The sequence below is a fragment of the Mirounga angustirostris genome, unplaced genomic scaffold (assembly GCF_029215605.1).
Source record: "Mirounga angustirostris isolate CCGP_5_RB_7025 unplaced genomic scaffold, mMirAng1.0.hap1 SCAF_9, whole genome shotgun sequence".
NCBI classification, from domain to species: domain Eukaryota; kingdom Metazoa; phylum Chordata; class Mammalia; order Carnivora; family Phocidae; genus Mirounga; species Mirounga angustirostris.
The window spans coordinates 71,304,975-71,324,596 of NW_026991717.1; the positions used below are offsets into that span (position 1 = coordinate 71,304,975).

The 19,622-nt window shown below is 54.0% G+C and overlaps 3 protein-coding genes across 13 annotated transcripts in view; 1 reads left to right on the plus strand and 2 right to left on the minus strand.

Moving 5' to 3' along the window:
- The window catches only part of RNASE13 (ribonuclease A family member 13 (inactive)), a 120,104-nt gene that overhangs the window by 57,895 nt on the left and 42,587 nt on the right, over positions 1 to 19,622 (minus strand). The window lies entirely within an intron of this gene.
- ZNF219 (zinc finger protein 219) lies at positions 71 to 8,866 on the minus strand. Of its 5 annotated transcripts, none has more exons than XM_064570764.1 (5): positions 8,811 to 8,866; positions 3,533 to 3,624; positions 1,852 to 3,273; positions 1,404 to 1,535; positions 71 to 1,161 (listed from the first exon to the last, which is right to left on the minus strand). In XM_064570764.1, exons 1-5 carry the CDS (start codon positions 8,849 to 8,851, stop codon positions 560 to 562), a joined length of 2,289 nt encoding a protein of 762 aa, XP_064426834.1. In that variant the 5' UTR covers positions 8,852 to 8,866; the 3' UTR covers positions 71 to 559. The 5 variants fall into 5 exon arrangements, with proteins under 5 accessions (XP_064426834.1, XP_045756419.1, XP_064426835.1 ...); XM_045900463.3 differs by lacking the exon at positions 8,811 to 8,866 and adding an exon at positions 8,309 to 8,365 and having other exon boundaries at positions 1,852 to 3,259; XM_064570765.1 differs by lacking the exon at positions 8,811 to 8,866 and adding an exon at positions 7,899 to 7,933.
- TMEM253 (transmembrane protein 253) lies at positions 10,571 to 18,545 on the plus strand. Of its 2 annotated transcripts, XM_045900484.3 has the most exons (7): positions 10,583 to 10,925; positions 11,045 to 11,188; positions 11,537 to 11,647; positions 11,741 to 11,797; positions 12,107 to 12,217; positions 12,322 to 12,468; positions 12,831 to 18,545. In XM_045900484.3, exons 2-7 carry the CDS (start codon positions 11,081 to 11,083, stop codon positions 12,909 to 12,911), a joined length of 615 nt encoding a protein of 204 aa, XP_045756440.1. In that variant the 5' UTR covers positions 10,583 to 10,925; positions 11,045 to 11,080; the 3' UTR covers positions 12,912 to 18,545. The 2 variants fall into 2 exon arrangements, with proteins under 2 accessions (XP_045756439.1, XP_045756440.1); XM_045900483.3 differs by having other exon boundaries at positions 10,571 to 10,925; positions 12,322 to 18,545.

Genomic DNA, 19,622 nt, shown 5'->3' on the forward strand with positions numbered 1-19,622 from the left:
TAAGCTCTTTGGGTGATCACTAAGCGCCTGCAGAAGTATTTCCGACAAAACCTCCAAGGAGGACAGGACATAGGCAGACAGACACAGCGCCCTGTGCCTCAAGACACCTGTTTATTGGGGACACAACTCTGCGACAGGGATGACAGGAATCGTACCAAAAATAGCGACGTCTACAGGGCCCCTGAAGGGGCTAGAAGGGTACAGTGCCCCCCACCCCCACCCATTGTACAAAAATAAACTCTCACGCCTATGGACCAGCAAAGACTGGCAGAGCGGCTCCTCAACAGGGACACAACCCTCTGCCAGCCCTGGGACCCCGTTCTTTGATCCTCACCCCTGCCACTTCTAAGGCACTGTGACTCTCCCCTGGGCTGGGTGGGTAGCGCCCGCCCACCCTCCTACGCCCGCCACGCCCTCCACCCCCTCCACCTCTGGTCCGCCTGGGGCTGGGATATGGGTCCCACGCTGCCCCCTGCTGGCTGCTCTACCCAACTACCTCTAGCGCTCCCCCGCTCCCGCGGGGTGAGCTCACTAAGCTAACCGCCCCTAAGAGGGCTCCCTACCGTTCTTGTCCCCCCAGCCCCGCCTCTCCCGATCTCGACAGCCCGGGGCCCTCCTCCCCTTCCTGCGGAGGGCTGGGAGGGGTCTCTCCCGATTGTGCAGGGGCGTAGGGCGGAGACGCGTCGGCCTGGGGCGGCCTGCGGCCCCGAGCCCTGCGGCTGTGGTGCACTTGCAGGTGCAAGGCCATGAGCTCAGGGGCTCCAGTGGCGAAGGGGCAGAAGAGGCATCGGTGGAGGGCACCCCCCGGCCCAGCCTCGCCTCCCGGCCCCGCCCGCAGGGACAGGTCCAGGGGTTCGGCCTCACCGCCTCGCCCGTTGCGCAGGGTCCTCCCGGGACTGGCGGGCTTCCGACGGGACCCCGGCGCCGCACTCGAAGGAGGCCGGGGGTTCGCCGCGCCCTCTACCCAGGTCGCAGGCTGCGGAGCCGGCTTGGCTCCCGACTGCTGTGCCGAACCCCGCTGGGAAGGGGGTGGCGGCTCCGGGGGTGGTCCGGGGCCCGCCCCGCTCCTCTGCTCTCGGTGGTGGCGCTGCAGGTGATACTTGAGCGAGCCAGACTGGGTGCCCGCGTAGTCGCAGTGCGGACACTTGTAGGGGCGCTCGCCTGGAGAAAGGGGTGCGACAGGGTCACAGAGGCACGATCACCACCCGCCCCCACCCGCATTTCGCTCTCTGTACAAGCGCCTCTGGACCAGAAAAACACACTGCCACCCCCACCCCGTCTCATTCAACAGAGCAGCGTTCCCCCATCTCAACTGGCCAATCTGAAGCTGCGTTTCCGGTAGCTCTCTCAGGTCTCTTCCCGCCCTCCAGGTCCCTCCGCACCCCAGAGGCTGCCCCCCTCACCTGTGTGCACTCGCAGGTGCACTTTAAGGTGATGCGCAGAGCGGAAAGATTTTCCACAGAAGGGGCAATCCTTTCCTGTGGCTCCCCGGCCCCCTTCAGGCCGGGTCCCTCCAACCAATAGCCCATTCTCTTCTGCAACACACACGTTAAGGGAAGTCAAAAAGGCCCTTTGCCCTAACCCTATCAGGGCCATGCGCCCCACACCCACTCCTTAGGATTGCTTCCCCTCAGGGCCCCAGAAGGAAACAGTATGTTTGAGGGAACCTGAGGGGTTGGATTTGTTGTGAGTTGTGCTATGCCCTTGAAAAGTGGCCTCCAGGGGTGGAAAAAAAAAAAATCGAGAATTAAGAGATAGGTCCTTTTTAAAGAGGAGGGGACAGGAGGGCAGTGGTGGCATCAGATGGGCCCAGAATGTGGAAACCTTGGAGGGAAAAGACCCCTTACATACCCTGCGTGGCGGTGGACCTTGCTTGGGTCCCCGCAGCAGGCGCAGAGTGCCCTGGCCCCTCGCCTGGGCGCGGGTGCAGTGAAGCCAGAGGGCCCAACGCCCTGCTGCGGGCCCAGGTCTCCTCCTCCGCCTCCACCACCTCCTCTTCCTCCTCTGGCTCTTCGGCGCGATGCCGGCGAGCCCGGGCCGGGAGAGCGGAGGGCAATGGGCGGAAGCTTCCGAAGCTGCGGCCAGCCCCAGGCTCGGCACCCTCACCATTGGGCCGGGCCTCGCCAGCTCGCAGGCTCAGGTAGCCCAGGAGGCTCGGAGGCTCACGGCGCTCAGCGGGAGTGGGCGCCGGGGCCAAGAGGAGCGCGGGGCCCAGCGGCTCATAGGCCAGCAGGCCCAGGTCAGGAGGCGGGGGGGCCCGGGCAGCCCCGGAACCAGGCCCCGGGGCACGCAGCGGGCCCAGCTTGCTGGCGTGCACCTTCATGTGGTTCTTAAGGAACCAGGGCTCCTTGAAGCAGCGGCCACACACGGGACACGCATGATCGAAGGAGGCCTTGTGCTTGCGCATGTGGCCCTTCAGAAACCAGGACTGCGTAAAGCTCTGGCCACACACTTGACAGCGGAACTCCGGGGGCGCGGGGGGCTCCTCGGGAGCGGCAGGAGCGGGGGCGGGGGCTGCCTCACGTTCAGGCTCCGGCTCAGACTCTGGGACTGAGCTAGGTTCAGGTTGGGGTGGAAGCTGAGGCTGGGGTGCAGCCGAGCTGGCCGCCAGGGGACGCTCAGGAGCTCCGTGGGCCGTCAGGCTGTGATGCAGCAGCTCCTCCTCCTGGCTGGAGCCAAAACTGCACAGGCCGCACTTCCAGGGCCTGTGCAGGATGTGCAGGTGGCGTTCGCGCTCCGCCGCGGTGCGAAACTTGCCTTTGCAGAAGGGGCAACGGAAGGCGGACGACGAAGGAGCCTGGGACCGCGCCAGGCCCTCAGTGGCAGGGGTGGACTGCATGCCCCCTGAGCTTCGGGCTCTCCCCAGCCGGGCCTCGCGCAGTAGCGCGCGCTCCTCCAACTCCAGCAACAGGCGTGCGGCGGGGCTACGCGGGCGCTCGGGCTGGTGCGTGCGCAGATGCGAGCGTAGCAGGGCACGCTGCGCTGCACGGTGGCCGCAGTGCGGGCACTGGAAGGCCTGGGCGCCTGGGTGCGCCCGCAGGTGCAAAGCCAGGATAGAGTTGAAGCGGAAGCGCTTCCCGCATACAGGGCAGGGGAAGCGCCTTTCGCCTGCACGACTCTCGGACCAGCCCACCGCTCCCATCCCTGGAGACCCGGCGCTCACGCCTGGCCCGTTGGAGTAGCGCTGCAGATCCAGTTCGCCGTCGAAGGCGGGCGGCGAGGGCGCTAAGTGGCCGCCCGGGGCGCGGGGACGTGAGCCCTGTGGAGAAAGACCTGAGTAGAGCAAGGGATGGAGAAGGGACAGCTGTGGGGAAAGCAAGGGCGTGGAAGGCCAGAAGAACTCGAGGGAGGGTGGGCTGGGGCCTGGATCAGGAACACCGAGTGCCCTTCCCACTCACCTTGGGGAAGTGGGATATGAATGGGAATTGAGCTGTTGGGGCCACAGGCATAACTTCTAAGAGGGGTAGGGAGGGGAAGGAGTATAATTGTTAAGTACTTGCTGGTTGGTTCAGGCCAGGGCTTCTTCACTCACCTCCATGGACCCCCTTCACATTCTTTGGTTCTGGGGAGTGCAGGGAAGAGGAGGAGGAAAAGCTGCTAGTGAAGGCAACAGGTGCTGAAGAGCTAAAGCAAGAGAGACAGGTTTGGAGGGAAAGATGAGCCCTGGTTTTCAGCAGTGGAAAGAGGCACCCCCAACCCCATACTCTTAGCAGCCCCTACTCCTGCAACCTGTCCCTTCATTACCCTTCCTTGCACCCTGAGACAGGAGGGGGCTGCCGTCTTCAAAATTTGTACTCCTTGATTTGCCCAGCCCACAGGCTCCCTGATAACCCAGATGTCTTCCCCCAAATTATTCATTTTAAATGCCTAGTCCAAAACCACCACCATCATCACCACCACCACCACCACCCCCTGGTGGTAGAAACCATCACAGTATACCCCTCTCTCGTTTAAGTTAGGCTGTGCAGCTTAATGAGCAAACGGGGTGGGCCTGCCATGCTCCCCAGTTGTCCAAGTGAGACCAGTTGCTCTCAGACCCCTAACTGACCCGCCAGCCAAACATCCTTCCACACTCCACAGTCCTTCCTTCTGCCCTTATCCTGTCTTTCTGTCTCTTCCCCCTCGTTCTCCCTCCCTCCGCCTGGATTCCTGATCCATTCATTTCCATTCATTACAGAGACTCATTCATGCATGGGAGAGAAACACCTCCCAGCAGCAGAGAGTCTGGAGACAGACAGAGGGGGAGGGGCATGAAGGGGGAGAGAGCCAGAGGGAGAGGGAATGAAGAGAGAGTTGGGGGAGGAGTGGAAGTTAAGGGGTGCTCCTGGCCTGGGGAAGGGGTTAAAAACTGCAAATACCAGATAGGATTCATCCCCATGTTTCAAACCTTGGAGCCTGCAGTTTGATGGGGCATCTCAGCCCCTTTGTCCAGGGCTGTTCCGAGGCAGGCTTTCCTCCTCTCTGCAGGGGAGAGGCTCCCTCACACAAGAGGAGGATTACACTGGCTCTGAGCTCAAGAGGCTGGAGTGAGGGACGGGGGGCGGGGCTGGGCCATCTGCACAGATAGGGGCTCAGCACATGCTCTGAGCAGGAAAGGGTTAAAATTCTCCAGGCTGAAATTCCCTGGGCCTGGGATGTGCAGAGCTCCAGTTCTGAGGAAAGAGAAGAGCACTGAGAAGATTGGGGCGGGGGGGGGGGGGGCTCTCCTGATTCTAAGCTGCAGAGGTTAGCATTAGGACTTAGAAGCAACCCCAGAATTAACATTCATGGAAATAGGCCTGGGGAGCCCGAGGAGAAGTCAGCCAGCCTAGCTTACATTTAGAATTGTATCTGGTCGACACTAGATGAATGTGGGCCTAACCTATTTTTTTGCCTGAGATAGAAAGAATATTTGAGATATAAAGAACTTCCTTACAATAGGCTTTGTGAAACTGAAATGGGTTACTGAGAAAGAAAAGGACTCAAGCATTACTTTGCTTAAGGATCTTTAACAGAAGAGAACTGTGCCAGGAGTCAGCACTGTTTATCAGCGAAGAGAAAAGGCTCTGGAGGTCCAAGGCTTCTTTAATTTTTGACATTTAATGAATGTGAATACGGTAAGACTCCATGAAGGGGCAGGTACCTGTTACATGTGAAATCTGGGTTAAGGGAATTTTATTAACAGGAGGTTGGTTGATTGACAAAGTGTCCTCATCCAAGGGTCACTAAACAACCTCCACCACCACGTTTAATATTTGTATTTCTGTAGCTCCAAATTAGGGCATCCACTGTCATCTTCTGGATCCTCCAAACAAACCCCTTTCCTGAGACCAAGAGCCCAGCTAGGCTCTGTGAGTAGTGTCATGAAAGGTGAATTAAAGAGTAGGGCTGAGGAGTGCAAGGCTATTGTGGGCCTAGTCTATTAATAGCCCTGCAACCTTCAGTAAATCACTTAACCTCCCAGTTTACTCATCTGTAAAATAAGGAGGTTGGACTAATTTATATTGATGGTCCCTTCCAGCTTGAAAATTTGTGGTTCTGAGTCACAGGACTCTTCTGGACCCCAGAGAGATGTTAAAAACAAATGGTCATCCCTTCAGTACCATGGAGAGTGCAGTGGGCTACCAGAGGAGCCACTTTGGCCACCTCGGTACCATAGAAAGAGCTAGAAGTCCTAGAGGGGCCACATTTGCCATTTTAGCACCACAGATAAAGCACTGAGAAAAGCTGGAGGATTTTTTTTAAATTCCTATCTGGGAACCACGGGGGGGGGGGGGGGGAGAACTGTGGTACCAGAGGGATTATTTTGGCCTTTTAGATGTCACTGAAAATAGATAAATGTAATAGAAAATAGATGTAACTAGAAGAATTTTAATTAGCTATAAGGAGTGTCCTGACAGTTACAGTTTGTACATCCTGGAATGAGTTACTGAGGCATCGTATTTGGGTCCATCACATTCTGTTGCTCTCCTGGGGATTCCCGGAACATCCTGGTGTACAGCCAATCTGGTATATTCAGAGGAAGCAGATGGTGGGGGAGGAGGGGGGAGGCTGGGAATACTGCATGGTCATAGCTGACTAACCTATGGGCACATATTCTGATTCTGAGAAGATTCTAGGGCCCCTAAAACTGCCTGTAGGACAGCAAGCAAAATACCTCACGGGAGGCTGACCTCACATATGAAGCTAGTAGAGTAGGAACAGGGCAAAGCGTCCTCCGCCAAAACAAAACAAAAACAAAAGAACTACTTTGCACATAGCATTTTCCAGGATGAAAAAAAGTGATATACAAGGAGGCCTAAATTGAAGCTGAATTCCCAAGCAGGGAAAGTTTCCCTAGAGGGTAGCCTCAAACCAACAAAACCCACTTAGACACCTTCCCAGGCCCAGTCAAGACCTCCTGAATCATCTCCACACCAAAGGAGGCCCCACGCACCTGATCCCATGAGTGTTTTGTTTTGTTTTGTTTTGTTTTGTTTTCAACAGGAGAGAGCACCCACAGGGTCCAAGATCTATGAACTGGCTTGGACCCCACAGCATGCATGTATTGCCTGTGGGCAATAATCACAGAGTTTTCTAGAGTTAGGCCCTAAACACCATCCACGAGACTTGGCCAGACAGTAGTAATGACCTACTTTCCACCCCCACCGGGAATCAGGGGTTATCTGGTCCTTCTTTGGGTCCTATAGGGATACAGAGCCAGGGATAGGGATCGGAAATCGTTCCAAAGCAACTGGCCAATTATTTTTATGTGCTAGAAAAGCTGGCGGGGAAGGGGATGTGGACCGTCAAATCTTACTGCGTTAGGGAGGGCTGGAAGGGTTGGTGAGAAGACTTAGAAATAAGGACGGGTACACAGAAGCATCTGCTGCCTGAAGGACCTCAAAGATTGTCCCTCAAACCTGTGGTTCAAAAGTTTTTAGGGTCAAAGTGTAAGGGGCAAGGATTCAGGACTTCTGAGGTACAGTTGTGGCTAAGCCTCTGTCACTGGTCATTTCTAATACTTGATGTTCTTCCCTCTGTTAAGAATCCCACACCTCGGAAGTCGGCTACCAATTACAATTAACGCTGCACAAGATGAGGTAAGAAAGAAAGGGGGCTTCTTAGGTGGTCTAGAGTCAAGACCACTTTTATCACAAGCACGTGTCAGTAGCTCACTTTTATGGTCTCCTCTCCATGGCCCTCTGAACCTCACTGCTCAGGGAGTTCCTCTAAACTGACCCCACATCACAGCATGTCCATCTTTTACACTGAGTTCTTGGTAAAGCCTCCTTCCCTCCATCCTCACTGTCCTGATTTGGGGGCACGGCACCTCAGTCACTGACTCCAAATGTGCAGCAGGAGACAAGTGGAAGATACACCTGCTGACCTACTGCCACCCCACCATGGTGGATCTTATTCCACAGGCATGTCCCAACTTGACCCCTCTTCTGAAAGTTCTAGAGGACCTTGATTTGGGGGAGGGGGCACGGCACCAGCCTTAAGTCCCCTTAACTGGAGCTGACCCTAGAAAGGTCAGAGTCTTAGCACCCATATGAGCCTCAGTCCTCAGATTAGGGGGTGGGGGGTGGGCAGGAGAGCCTCTAGGAAAATCTCCCTCCCAGAAGTAGGTTGGCAAGTAGGGCAGGACCTGTGATCCTGCACAAGAGATTCTTCCAGCAGCACCCCAGTCCCCTCCCGGGGAAGATAAGCTAGAAGGATGATGGGGGGCAGGGTTGGGAGATTGGGAGGCCAGGGCTCAGCTACCCCGGCCGGGAGAACAAAAGCTGAGTTGCAGCCGCCTCCGCCGCTGCCGCCGGCCGAGCTCTTTGTGACACTTTGTTTGGGACGCAGAGAGGGAAGCACCCCCCATCCTCTCCCCTCCCCCACCCCCGCTCCGGGAGAGTTTGGGTCCCTTCCCCCTCTTCTATCAGCCCTACCTGAGCCGGGGGGCGCTCATCCACTCTGGCTCCCGGCTCGGCCGCCCTGCACCCCCAGGCCCCTCGCGCCCTGCCTTCGGGCCCCTACAAAGACGTCCGCGCCCCCCCCCACCCGCTGGCCTTTCCCCTTTGGTGTCCGCTTTCCAGGCTCCCCCACCTGGCCCCCCCTCCCTCGAGGCCCCCCAGCTCTCTCGGCTCCCGAGGCCGCCGCCCCCACCCCGCCCCCCCAGGAGCTCTGGGCGAAGTTTGCTTGGGGCCGAGCCGGCGCCCCTCCCCCGCCCCCGCCCCCTGCACCTGCTCCGAGCCGGGCGCGCGGAGCGGGCCCCCCCTCCGGGTGGGGGGGAGGGGGCCGGGGGCGGGGGCCGGGTGGCGGAGGGGGGGGGCCGGGAGTGGGGGGAGCGGCTACTCACGAGCCCCGGGCGGGCGGCGGCGGAGCGGGCGGCGGCGGCGGCGGCGGCGGCGGGCGGCGGGCCGGCGGCGCGGGCGTCAGCGTTACGTGGGGCCGGGGGAGATGCGCCGGGCCCCGGCCCCCCCCGCCCCCGGCCCGGCCCCCGCCCCCTCCCCGGTCCCCCGCCCCCGGCCCTGGCCCGCATTGTGTGCGGCGGGAGGCGGCCCGGCCATTAGCATGCGGGGGGCGGCGCGGCGGGGCTGGGAGCCGCGCGGGAGCGGGAGCGGGGCTCTGGCTCCGGGGACAGGGAGCTAGGGACCCCGGGAGCCGCGAGAGGCGGCCGCCAGGGGCGGGGTACGGGCAGTTTGGAGACGGGGGGCGCTGTCGGAGGGAGGGAGGGAGTGAGCGGGGGTGGGACGCACAGACGATTCCAACAGGAGACTGGAAGAGATTTTGAAAGGTCATCTCGTCCTTCCCCCAGCCTCCAAGCCGGACTGCCCCTCCCACCCTAAACCCGGACATACCAGGGAAGGAGTTGGCTCTGCCGCTCTTTCTGCCCCAACATGCACAGACTCGGGAAGTTCTTCCTGGGGTTTTATCTCAAAGCCTCTCCCTTACAATTTCTGTCTCTCTTTTTGGGGAGGAGGAGGAGGGGCGATAATAGAGATAGTTAATGTCTGCCGTATAAGAAACATTATTAAAGTTACTCTTCGGTCCTTTCTGTTCTTGATAAACAAATCCTACTCCTTCCTCTCGAATTCTCTTTTCCATTCCCTAAGTCACTTTAATGGCTCTTCCATACAACAAATATTTACTAATTGCTTACCGAGTACCAGGCACTATGCTTAGCACTGTGGGGGATGAGCAGATGAGGGGCTTGTAGTACCCTCCCATGAGCAGATTGTAATCTAGACAGGGGCTACAAATTTGTAAGTAGTATATTCAGATTTAATCAATATTGACGGAATGCCTGTTCATTTATTTAATAGTATAGAATCCTTGCAATAACATTCTGAAATATAATCAGTCTGCATTTACAGGTAAGGAAAATAAAGCTAAAGAGTCTCTTTCCACTGGCCTACCAGCTCAGGGATCCTCAGAGCAAGCCGAACATTTCACATTCTGCCAGGCCATGGCCACCAAATAAAATTAATGCACATGGGGACTGAGGCAGGAGTAGACACACAACTTCTGGAGAAATGTGATTCCCACTCCCCAGGAAAGAAGAGTGGACACAGTGCTCCAATGAGTGTTGGCCCAGCACGAAGCAGGACGGAAGGGTCTTACAAAGGACCACTTGCCTCCCAGGACCCTGCCTGTCAGTACTAACTCCCAGAAGTCTTCTGGCTCAGTCTTCTAATACCTTCAGTAATAATAATGATAATAGTCACTAACAATTATTGAGCACTTAAGTGCTAGGTACCGGGCTGAGCTAGTTCATTGCATTTTCTCTTTTAATACTCAAGGCAACCCCTTGAGTATTGTATTGAGATCAGTATTATTAACTTCCCTTTATAGATAAGGAAACAGAGAGATTAAGCAACTTGCCCTAGGTCACCCCGGTAGATCTTGGATTTGAACATAGGTCTGGTTTTCTCCAGATCTCGGGCTCTGCACCTTTCCTATGTTTGATCCATAGAGTATATATTCGGGCCCAGCTGGTTCTGCTTCTTACTGTAGAAACAGATGTCCCCAGCTTAGCTTCTGAATAAGCCTTTAATATATGGGCATCAGGCACATCAGTGTGACCTCACTGCACCACCGATGGTTATTAAGTGCCCACCGTGAGTCCAACAACCCCTCACAGTCATATTATTAGCCCCGTTTTTATCACTCAGTTTGAACAAACTGAGGTTCAAATAGGTAGAATAATGTATCCAAGGTCACACAGCTGGGAAAGTGACAGAACTGAGATTCTAGTCCAAGTCAGCCTGACTGCAAGGCAACCTGTATCTCTCAAAAATATCCTTTGGTGCGGTAGTGTCCTTCCCAAGACTGACCATTTGAGGACTATTTTCTATACATATCTTGCTGCAAGTTAACACCATAACATTAAAAAATCCCCACTCTAATCTACTTCGTGTCCAATCCAGAGTAAATCCTTCAAGAAAGGAAGAAGAGAGGAGAAACTGTCCAGAAGTGAGAGACAGGAAGCCAGGGGAATTAAACCTTGCCTGGTCTTGAGACAACACTGCAAGTGGTAATGACAGGGGACCAATTCAGACAGTACCATGGGATTTCCCTAGGGAACAGCAGGTAATCTGAGGTGGAAACAAAAAAAGGAGAAAGATTAGACGGAAATGGGGGAAAACTGGGACCCCAGGGTGGTAGTGTCCATTGGGATGAGGTGAGCAATCAGAAGAGGACCCCGGATGGGCAGAGAGGGCGGCAACGGGAAAGAGGGACAGAGCAAGGCAGGGCTGGGCGGTCTTATGGAATGAACTGAGGCTGGTGTCTGCCCATGGCCACTCCCTGGATCCTTAGGCTCTCAATGGGGACCTTTGCCCCACCACACCCGGCCCTGACAGCCTGTCTCTGCCAAAACAAGTTTGTCGTCGTCTGCTCTGAGCTACCGGACCCTGCCAGGAGCTCCAGGCTTGGCTGGGTCCCATCCCTTTGGAGTAGCACCTTCAGACTAGGTAGGTCTGAGGCCCTGAGCCTCAACTCCCTGGATTTTGGAAGTGGGCAAAGGGACAGCGGAAAGAGATGTTTCTGCATGTCCTATCCCCTGATAGGTGCCATAATGCATTTCTCCCAGCCTAGGAAGCACTGAACTCCAGTGATCAAGGGAGCCATGGAGGAGAAAGCTGCTCAGTGGGAGCAGAAGAGACCCAAGCTTCGTCTGGAAAAACTACAGCACTGGGCAAGGCACAGGCAGAGTGGGCACCTCTTGGTGCTGGCGGTGAGGCCAGGCTGCCCCACCCCAACCTTCAGCATGTCCAATTGCACCCCAATTCAATTCTATCCGTGTTTAGGGAGCACCTACTCCGTGCCTGAAACTGTGCTAGCCTCTGAGTGGGAGGAGGGTGGAGAAAGCATAGACTAATGAAGCAAGACCCTTAATCCCCAATTAGCTTCCATCGTGTGGGGAAAACACATAGGTAAGTAACCAAACTTGGACATGAGACAGAAAAATTAAATAATATCCCATTCCCTCACTTGCCCTTGGTTGACTACTTTCTGCCAACGTGCATTCCTCCCAATTGCTGATCTCTGTATCCCCTTCAACTACCCTGTGTCTGGCCTCCAGGTGAGTCAGCTATGGCTGGCAGTGGGCGTGGTGCCCTTTGCTGTCTCCGTTGCCTGCCTGAACTCTGCTTGTCACATGGCCACAGCACTGCCACTTGGGCCTGGAGCATTGGTAAGACCCACCACAAGGAAGGGTGGAAGGAAGGTCCTGGAGGCCCCTCCTTAATGGGGCCAGAGCTCAACACTTGCCTTTCTCACCATTCAGGGTCTCCTCACTGGGATTGTCACCCTTGAGCTGCGCAGAGCACCCCGCCTCTGGAAGGTAGGAGGGGAAGAGAATGCAGCACTGTTCTCCCACCACCACCACCCCCACACACACACATGCACACACGTCCACGCACACAAACCAATCAGCCCAGGAAGTGACTAAATGTTAACTAATCCTTCCAGCTCTCTGCCCCTGACTGGACTCAAAAACTGAGGAGGGAAAGCAAGGAATCAGAGGGCTCATGGCCCTGTTTGGAGGTGGAGGAATAGGAGCTGAGTTTTGTTTTGGGGCTAGGCTGCAGGTGGGGCTTGGGGTGGCAATGAGTCCCCTAGGCTGGGCAGGGCTGAATTGGCTCACTGGCAGGTGCAGGCCATGATGATACTCAACATCTTCAGTCTGATCTTGGGCTTTATCGTGGTGGTGGTCGAGGTGATGAAGACAGCCTTGGGGCCTGCCCCAGCTGCCCCTTCCCAGGTATGGGTGAATAAAGGAGAAGGCGGGAGGATGAGGAGATGAAGAGGGAAAGGGGCAGGGGCAAACAGTTTCCCTGTAGCATCCTCAGCCCTGTCTACCCGCAGCTGGCTGGCTTGCTGGTGGTGGAGCTCAGCACTGAGGCCTTCACCCTAGGGGGAGTGCTGGTCTCTGCATACTCGCTATTCCTGCTGAGCCAGAGGAAGCCAGGATGCTGCAGGAGCCAGAGTCTGCACTACCAGGAGCTCGAGGAGGTATTCAGGGCATGGAGGAAAGTATGGAGCAGTGAGCTAGCAGCTGATTTTTTTACTGGCTATTGTGGTCAGTGGCACTTAAGAGAAAATAATGGGATTAGTGGGGGCGGAGGGAGAGAAGGGGTCGTAGCGGAAACTGGTTTTCTGGTTTTAGACATTTCTTCGGTAGTGTTGAGTAAGAGGGAACTGGGTATCTAAATGGCTGAGACTAAAAATGCGGGAGAGCATTAGGAAGCTGCCTAAATATCGGATGAACTATGGGAACAAGAAAAAATGGAAGAAAAGGAGGAAGTTGTTTCTGTCTGGGATTCCTCCTTTCTCACCCCTACAGTTTGCTCCCCTCACAACTGTCTGGCTTTTAGGGTCTCTCTGAGTTGGAGGAAGTTGCTGCCTTGGAGAATGGTCCTACAGTGGCTAGCACAGCAAATGCAACAAATGAGTGAGCTGGCAAGCGGAGGCAGACAAGTCCTGCTCCACTAACCCGATAGGAGCGTTCTCCAGACCCTCCTGCCCCCACTCCACAGAACTCAGAAGCTAGATGGAGTCCTCTGAGACCTACATGAAGTCCGGAGGAGCGCCTTCAGTTTTCATGCAGACTAGGCCCCTTGCTCTTCCCTTCCCCGCTACCCCTAGCTATACCTGAACCAGAGTCTTCCCTCGCCTCATTGCCCTGGAAAGCTGCCCTCCTGCAGGACATCCTTAAACCAACTTTCAGCTGTACCCCCTTCCTCCCTTCCATCCTTCCCCTCCCTACCCGTCGCCTCCCCATACAGCTTCACATCTGCCTCATCTCACTTATTTCTCTTCTTTCCACCTTTCACAAGCCCATCCGCTCCAAGCCCGGGGTCCCGTACAAGCCCATTCTCGGCAATCAATTCACGGGTGCTTTAGTTTTTCCTCCCTTCGATCCGGTTCCTGTCTACTCTAGCGAAGACTACAAGTCCCGGGCTGCCCCCGCTGCCCCGTGGCCTGATGGGAAATAAAGAGCCTTCCCTCCGGGATGGGGGCGCTGTGCATCGGCTGAGTGACGCGAGGCGCTGGAAGTCGGGGCCTAGCCGAGAGTTTCCTCGGACGCGACCACTGGCCCCGCGTGCGGGGAGGCGCCAGGCGGGTTATCCTGCGCGGGGGCGCCGCCGCCCCACCCACGGCAACGAGAGCTGACTGTGGGGCCACGGGCCTCCCTCTGGCAGCTTCGGGGACGGGCACGGGCTGGGGGCTGGCCCTCGGCAGGGCTGGGTTTCCCAAATGCTGCCGCCGCGCCCCCCCACCCACCCCCAGAGCCCAAATCCAAAGTCCTGAGACTTGGAGCGCGCGCGAGAAAGGGGTTGGAGATGATGAGTCAGAAGCCCGGGGCCCTTGTCGTCCCCCTCCCTCGGGGCCCAGGTGCCGGACGAGGACAGGCTCGCTGGGCAGACGGGTGGACCGGGCAGGAAGAGGAGGGGACGCGGCGACCCGAGCTAAGACTTTCCCGCCTCTTGCGAGCACGCCGGTGTAACGAGCCCGCGTTGCCGCCACCCTTTCTCTCCAAGGCGGGAGCGGGACTGCGCAGGCTCAGCCTCTCGGCTGCGCCGCCGACCCTTGATCCCGGCTGCCGTCTGGTCCTGAAGCTCTGGTTGGGCTCAACCCCCACTGTTTATGACCTTTGCACGTGTGCAAAGATGACAAGCTCGAGTGGGCTTGCGAAAAGCCCAGGAAAACTGGGAGACCCAGTAGCACCAGCCGGGCAGCTTACTAGCCGCTAGAGAAACTAGAAATTGACCACAGCTGGAGTACTAAGAGAACTCACCCCAAATTCACATAGTGCCCGGGATGGGTGTGCGCCTCACACTCATTTTTGTTCCCACTTGAGAAGGCTTCTTTCCCTAGAGAATGCTGCTTCTCCGGACTTAGCCAAGCCCAGGCATCAGTGAGGAAAGAGCGCAGCCTGGCTGCCTTGCCCTGACATTGCAGTGGTGCCCGCGGGAGAGCTCCTGTTTGTGACACCTTGGGAGTGGTAATAGTCGCCCTATGACAAAGTTGTGTGAGTACTAGTGGGTGGAGACAGTTGTGGAATTAGACTCTTGAATAGAGAAAACAAGATCTGGGCCTCCCCCTTCTCCTCCCAGTCTAACTGCCGGAGGAATAATGCAGAGCTTCTGTGTGCAAGACTCGGAAAATAATTTTCTTCAAAGTGAGAAGATGGTGGTGGATAAGGAAATGGGGGTAAAAAAAAAAATCAACAATTCACTCTGTCTTCTAGATAGGATCAACAGCTTTTAGTGATATGATCAGAAATCTAAGAATTGCATTCTAGTTCTTGGAGTTCAGTGACCCTACAAATGAACCTTATCAGTCAGGTTAGGTTAGGCTATGCTTTGTAACAATGCCCAAATCTTTTTTTTACCCCCTTAAGTAAGCTCTGTGACCCACATGGGGATTGAACCCACAACTCTGAGATTAAGAGTCACATGCTCTACCTACTAAGCCAGCCAGGCCCCCCCAACAATGCCCAAATCTTAATGGCTTTAAACCACACATGTTGGTCTCAGCAGTACATGTCTAGTCTGGCAGTGGGCTTTGCTCATTGTAAGTTACTCAGGAACCCAAGCTGATGGAGCTCCACCATTTTGAGATCCTACCTAAATCACCATGAGGCTTAGAGTCCCCACCCCCCACTCCTGTGTGAAGTAAGCATGAATTGTTCATGAGCTCTTCCATGCTTCTGCCTCAACAGAACACATAGCACTTTCATTGGCCAAAGCAAGTCATATAGCCACACCCAACTTCAGGACCGCTAGAAGGGCAATCTTTTCAAATGACTAGAAGAAGGGAAGCAGAAATATTAAAAGAAAAAATGTTAATCATTTGTGGTGATTCTTGAAAAGTTTAGTAATTGGAACTCATCTTTTCCAGCATTTATGCCCATATCTACCTCTTCGGTTTTCCCTGAACCACTAAATGCAGTTGTTAATAGAAACTTTTCCAGGGGCACCTGGGTGGCTCTGTTTGGTTAAGGGTGTGCTTTTGGCTCAGGTCATGATCCCAGGGTCCTGCGATGGAGTCGCGCGTCCGGGCTCCCTGCGAGGTGGGGAGTCTGCTTCTCCCTCTCCCTCTGCCCCTCCCCCTGCTCATGTGCTTGTTCTCTCTCTCACTCTCTCTCAAATAAATAAATAAAGTCTTAAAAAAAAGAAACTTTTCCTTGAAAAATAATAGGACTAGGAGTTGGGAAATTCAGATTCTGGTTTTGTTGTGTAGGTTTGGGCAAGTCAGCCTCTCTGAAGTAGATTTTGCTTACATGGAGATTATAATCATAGTATTTATCCTCTCTACTTTACTGGAGTACCCGGCTAAAATAAAATCATACATGGGAAAATACTTTGAAACTCTAAGGCCACTTCAGAAGTTGAAAATAAATTGCTTACAGAGATGAGGAGTAGTGTAAATGAGTGAAACAGATTGGGTGTGATGTAACAGGGACTGGTGGGAACTGTGGGAAGCTAGAGCACACACATTCTACTTCAAGACTTTACCCCCACTCAACTCCACCCAGTTATTGCCATGTGGGACTGTGGGCCTGGTATTGGCATAGTTCCAATTTTCCTAGACAAGTCAGAAATTCTGACTTTTTAATTAATTATTTTTAAATTTTATTCATTTGAGAGAGCATGAGCTGGGCGATGGGGGGGAGGGGGGAGTGGAGAGGGGCAGAGGGAGAGGGAAAAGAGACTTCCCCACCAAGCAGGGAGTCCCATGTGGCTCAGTCCCAGGACCCTGAGACCATAATCTGAGCTGAAGGCAGACACCTAACTGACTGAGCCACTCAGGGACCTCAGAAATTCTGACTTTTTAAATGTGAACTCTTCTGATTTTAAAATGTTGAGAACAAATTTTTCTTAAACTGTGGACCACATTCAGCCTGTCGCCCTTCAATTATAATCTCTTCCTATTCAAACATATGATAGGAATTCAGGTTTTGAGTGTGCAATACCTCTTGTAGGCCTTTGAGGCCTCTCTTGAAATCCAAGAGTCTTAGAGAGGTTTAACATTACGAACTTAACCTTTTTTTTAAATCAGTATCTCTCTATGGCATTGATTCTCAGGGAGGGGTATTTTGCCCACTAAGGGTTATTTGGCAACGTCTAGAGATATTTTGGCTTGTAACAACTGGGTGTTGGGGGTGGGGTTTATAATGGAAGGAGCATTAGATGATTAGATGACAAGTCAGAAGATCAGAGATTAAGTCCCAGGGCTACTAATGCCCCTTCACTATGCATCGTCCTCCCCCAGCTGCGAGTGAAGGTTGTCTGACACGTCCTGTGATCTTCATTATCTGCCCCCGCCCCTGCCTACTGCCCGAGTCCCTGGACGCTCCGTGAAAGCATTCTGCTCTGCTGCGTGGCTTCCCAGCAACCACCCTTATCTGCCCCTTCATCAGTTTGGCAGCCTCTGTGGAAGTCACTCGTATTATACTTGAATTACGGCCTATTGGAACTTCACAGAAAGAAGTGACTGTGACAAGGTTCCTGCTGACGTCAGTTTTTCAAGGCCTTGACCCCTATCGCTTGCTTTAAGCCCTGGAGAAATATCCGATTCATACGTGGCTTCATGTGCCGCTGAATTCTGTGGTGGTTGGGAAATTCTCCATGCTGATGAATTTTGCCCTCATTTCTTTGAAATTTATTCTGGCCTTGAATACAAGATTATAGGCAACTGACCATATATCTCCCTAATGAAAGATCTGCTTTTGCCAATGGTTCAGGGTTTCTGTCCTGGGCTGTGTCCTCTGCTGCCATCTCGTGGCCTCTCGGCTGCCCCGGTGGAGGTCTCACAAAGAGCCTTTCCACCAGGGAACGGCGTGAGGCAGTGGTTCAGGTGGAGAAGCTCTGCACGCTGCGGCCGCTGCCCAAATGCCTCCCCTGCAGTGGTTCCACCGGGGCCGAGGCGCACGCCGCGTGGCGCGGACCCCGGCCGCGGCCGGCAGGCGGGAGGCGCGGGGACCCCTCCGCGTCGCCCTGGTGGGCCTCTGTCGTGCGGGCCCGGACTTGAGCCACCGACGTCAGTAAACCCAAGGATCCAGGAGTATTCGGAGCCTGGTTGGCCTGCAGCCTCTTGCCAGTGCCACCCAGGCCTGGGATGTTCTTCATCTCAGCGAGAAGAGATTCGCTTGTTGGACTTCTGGATTTCTTTTTCTTGTGTAGGCCCATTTTGCGTTGCTTTGTGTCCACGGCCTTCATCTTGGCTTGCCCAGCCCATGCTTCCTCAAGTTTGATACTTGGTTTTTGGTTTTGTTTTTTTTTTTTTTTTTTGAAGATTTTATTCATTATTTGAGAGAGAGAGAGACAGAGCACGAATGGGGGAGGGGGGGCACAGAGGGAGAAGCAGGCTCCTCGCTGAGCAGGAAGTCCCATCCGGGTCTGGATCCCAGGACCCCGGAATCATGACCCGAGCTGAAGTCAGATGCTTAACAGATTGAGCCACCCAGGCGCCCTCAAGTTCAATATTTGATTGATGGGTTGAGCAGGACAGTTGCCAGTGTGCTCCCGGTGAGGCCATGTTTCCTATAAATACGACAGGATCTGTGCACTGTACTGACCAGAGGTCCCTCTCCAGGGTACAGGGAATCTGGGCTACTGGTGACTGAGCAGTCACTCCGCAAGAGGGGAAGGCAGAAGACATTTTCAGTTGGTGCTAATTTTTTTTCGTTATACTACTGTGTTAAAAACCTTCTAGTTGCCAAAGCAAATTTGTAGAACTGTCCCTTAGTTGTTAGCCCCTCCCATATACTTTCCATATGCTCACCATTTTATGGAGAGCACTGATTGTACCACAACCCCATTACCCCGAACCCCAGAAGAGGAGGAGGACTAGGAGGAGGAAAGAGGAGGAGGAGAAACCACCACCCTTGATGTTTATTTTAACCAGCTTTTCCCTGCATAAAAATTGGGCGGGGTGGGGGGGGAGTTGCCTGGGTGGCTCAGTCAGTTAAGCATCTGCCTTGGGCTTGGGTCATGATCTCAGGGTCCTGGGATTGAGCCCCGCCTAGGGCTCCCTGTTCAGTGAGGGGTCTGCTTCTCCCTCTGCTTCTGCCCCGCCCCGCCCCCCCCCCCCCCCCCCCCCGTGCACTCACTCTCTCTCTCAAATAAATAAATACATAAAATCTTTTTTAAAAATTTCAGAGAGAAGAAATTAATTGTATAATTAATTTCCTAGGGCCTCAGGCTGGGGATAGCTTGCTACTAAGCCTGTGTGTATTGCTTCTCTTTAAAATTCAGATGCTATTTACTTAATGGGAGTTGTCTTCTGTTTCTTCTGTTTTTCCTTCTTTGTATATATCTTTCTGCCTTGTTTCATTTATATATGTATATTTTTAAAGATTTTATTTATTTATTTGACAGAGAGAGAGCACAAACGGGGGAGCGGCAGGCAGAGGGAGAAGGAGAAGCAGGTACCCCGCTGAGCAGGGAGCCGGACGTGGGACTCATTCCCAGGACCCTGGGATCATGACCTGAGCCCAAAGCAGACACTTAACTGACTGAACCACCCAGGTGCCCCTCATTTATATTTTATATTGCATGTTATTCTTGATTCTACTTATCATATGAATCTTTGGTTTATTTTTTTCAGAAACTTTTCCTATGTTCTGCCCAAAGTTAATGAGTTGTCTTCACTGATTCTTGGTTGTTTTTCCTTGCCTTTATAAAGTTTTGTTGTTTGAAATGTTTTCCCCCAAGATATAATTTAATTTGTTTTGCTTCATTATAATTATTTGTTCCCTTTACGTATAAAGAAAATGCTATACACCCACACTTATGCTTTAGATAAAGCTAGAGGACTTAAAGTCATGGCCTAGGAGAAACAGGATTGATGTCTTTATAAATCTCAAAGATAATTATGATGAAGAGAAACTGTTCTTTGTGAACCTAAGAAGCGAAGCTGGGTCCAGTGGTTACTTGTTACAGAGAAGCCAATTTTAGATCAAAAAAGAGAAAAAACTGAACACTTTTCAAAAAATGAGCTGCTTTGGGGCACCTGGGTGGCTCAGTCAGTTGGGTGTCTGCCTTCGGCTCAGATCAAGATCCCAGGGTCCTGGGATCGAGCCCCACATCGGGCTCCTTGCTCAGTGGGGAGACTGCTTCTCCCTCTGCCTGCTCATGCTCTCTCTCCCTCTCTGACAA

What these genes read in the sequence shown, in the direction of transcription:
- ZNF219 (XM_064570763.1), bottom strand. Translation starts at nt 4,764, where the DNA reads ATGTTAATTCTGGGGTTGCTTCTAAGTCCTAATGCTAACCTCTGCAGC. An exon ending in ATCAAACTGCAGGCTCCAAG is followed by an intron (nt 3,625 to 4,387) that starts GTTTGAAACATG and finishes CTCTTGCTTTAG; the next exon opens with CTCTTCAGCACCTGTTGCCT. An exon ending in TGTGAAGGGGGTCCATGGAG is followed by an intron (nt 3,274 to 3,532) that starts GTGAGTGAAGAA and finishes TGCTCTACTCAG; the next exon opens with GTCTTTCTCCACAGGGCTCA.
- TMEM253 (XM_045900483.3), top strand. Translation starts at nt 11,081, where the DNA reads ATGGAGGAGAAAGCTGCTCAGTGGGAGCAGAAGAGACCCAAGCTTCGT. An exon ending in GGCACCTCTTGGTGCTGGCG is followed by an intron (nt 11,189 to 11,536) that starts GTGAGGCCAGGC and finishes TCTGGCCTCCAG; the next exon opens with GTGAGTCAGCTATGGCTGGC. An exon ending in CCCCAGCTGCCCCTTCCCAG is followed by an intron (nt 12,218 to 12,321) that starts GTATGGGTGAAT and finishes GTCTACCCGCAG; the next exon opens with CTGGCTGGCTTGCTGGTGGT.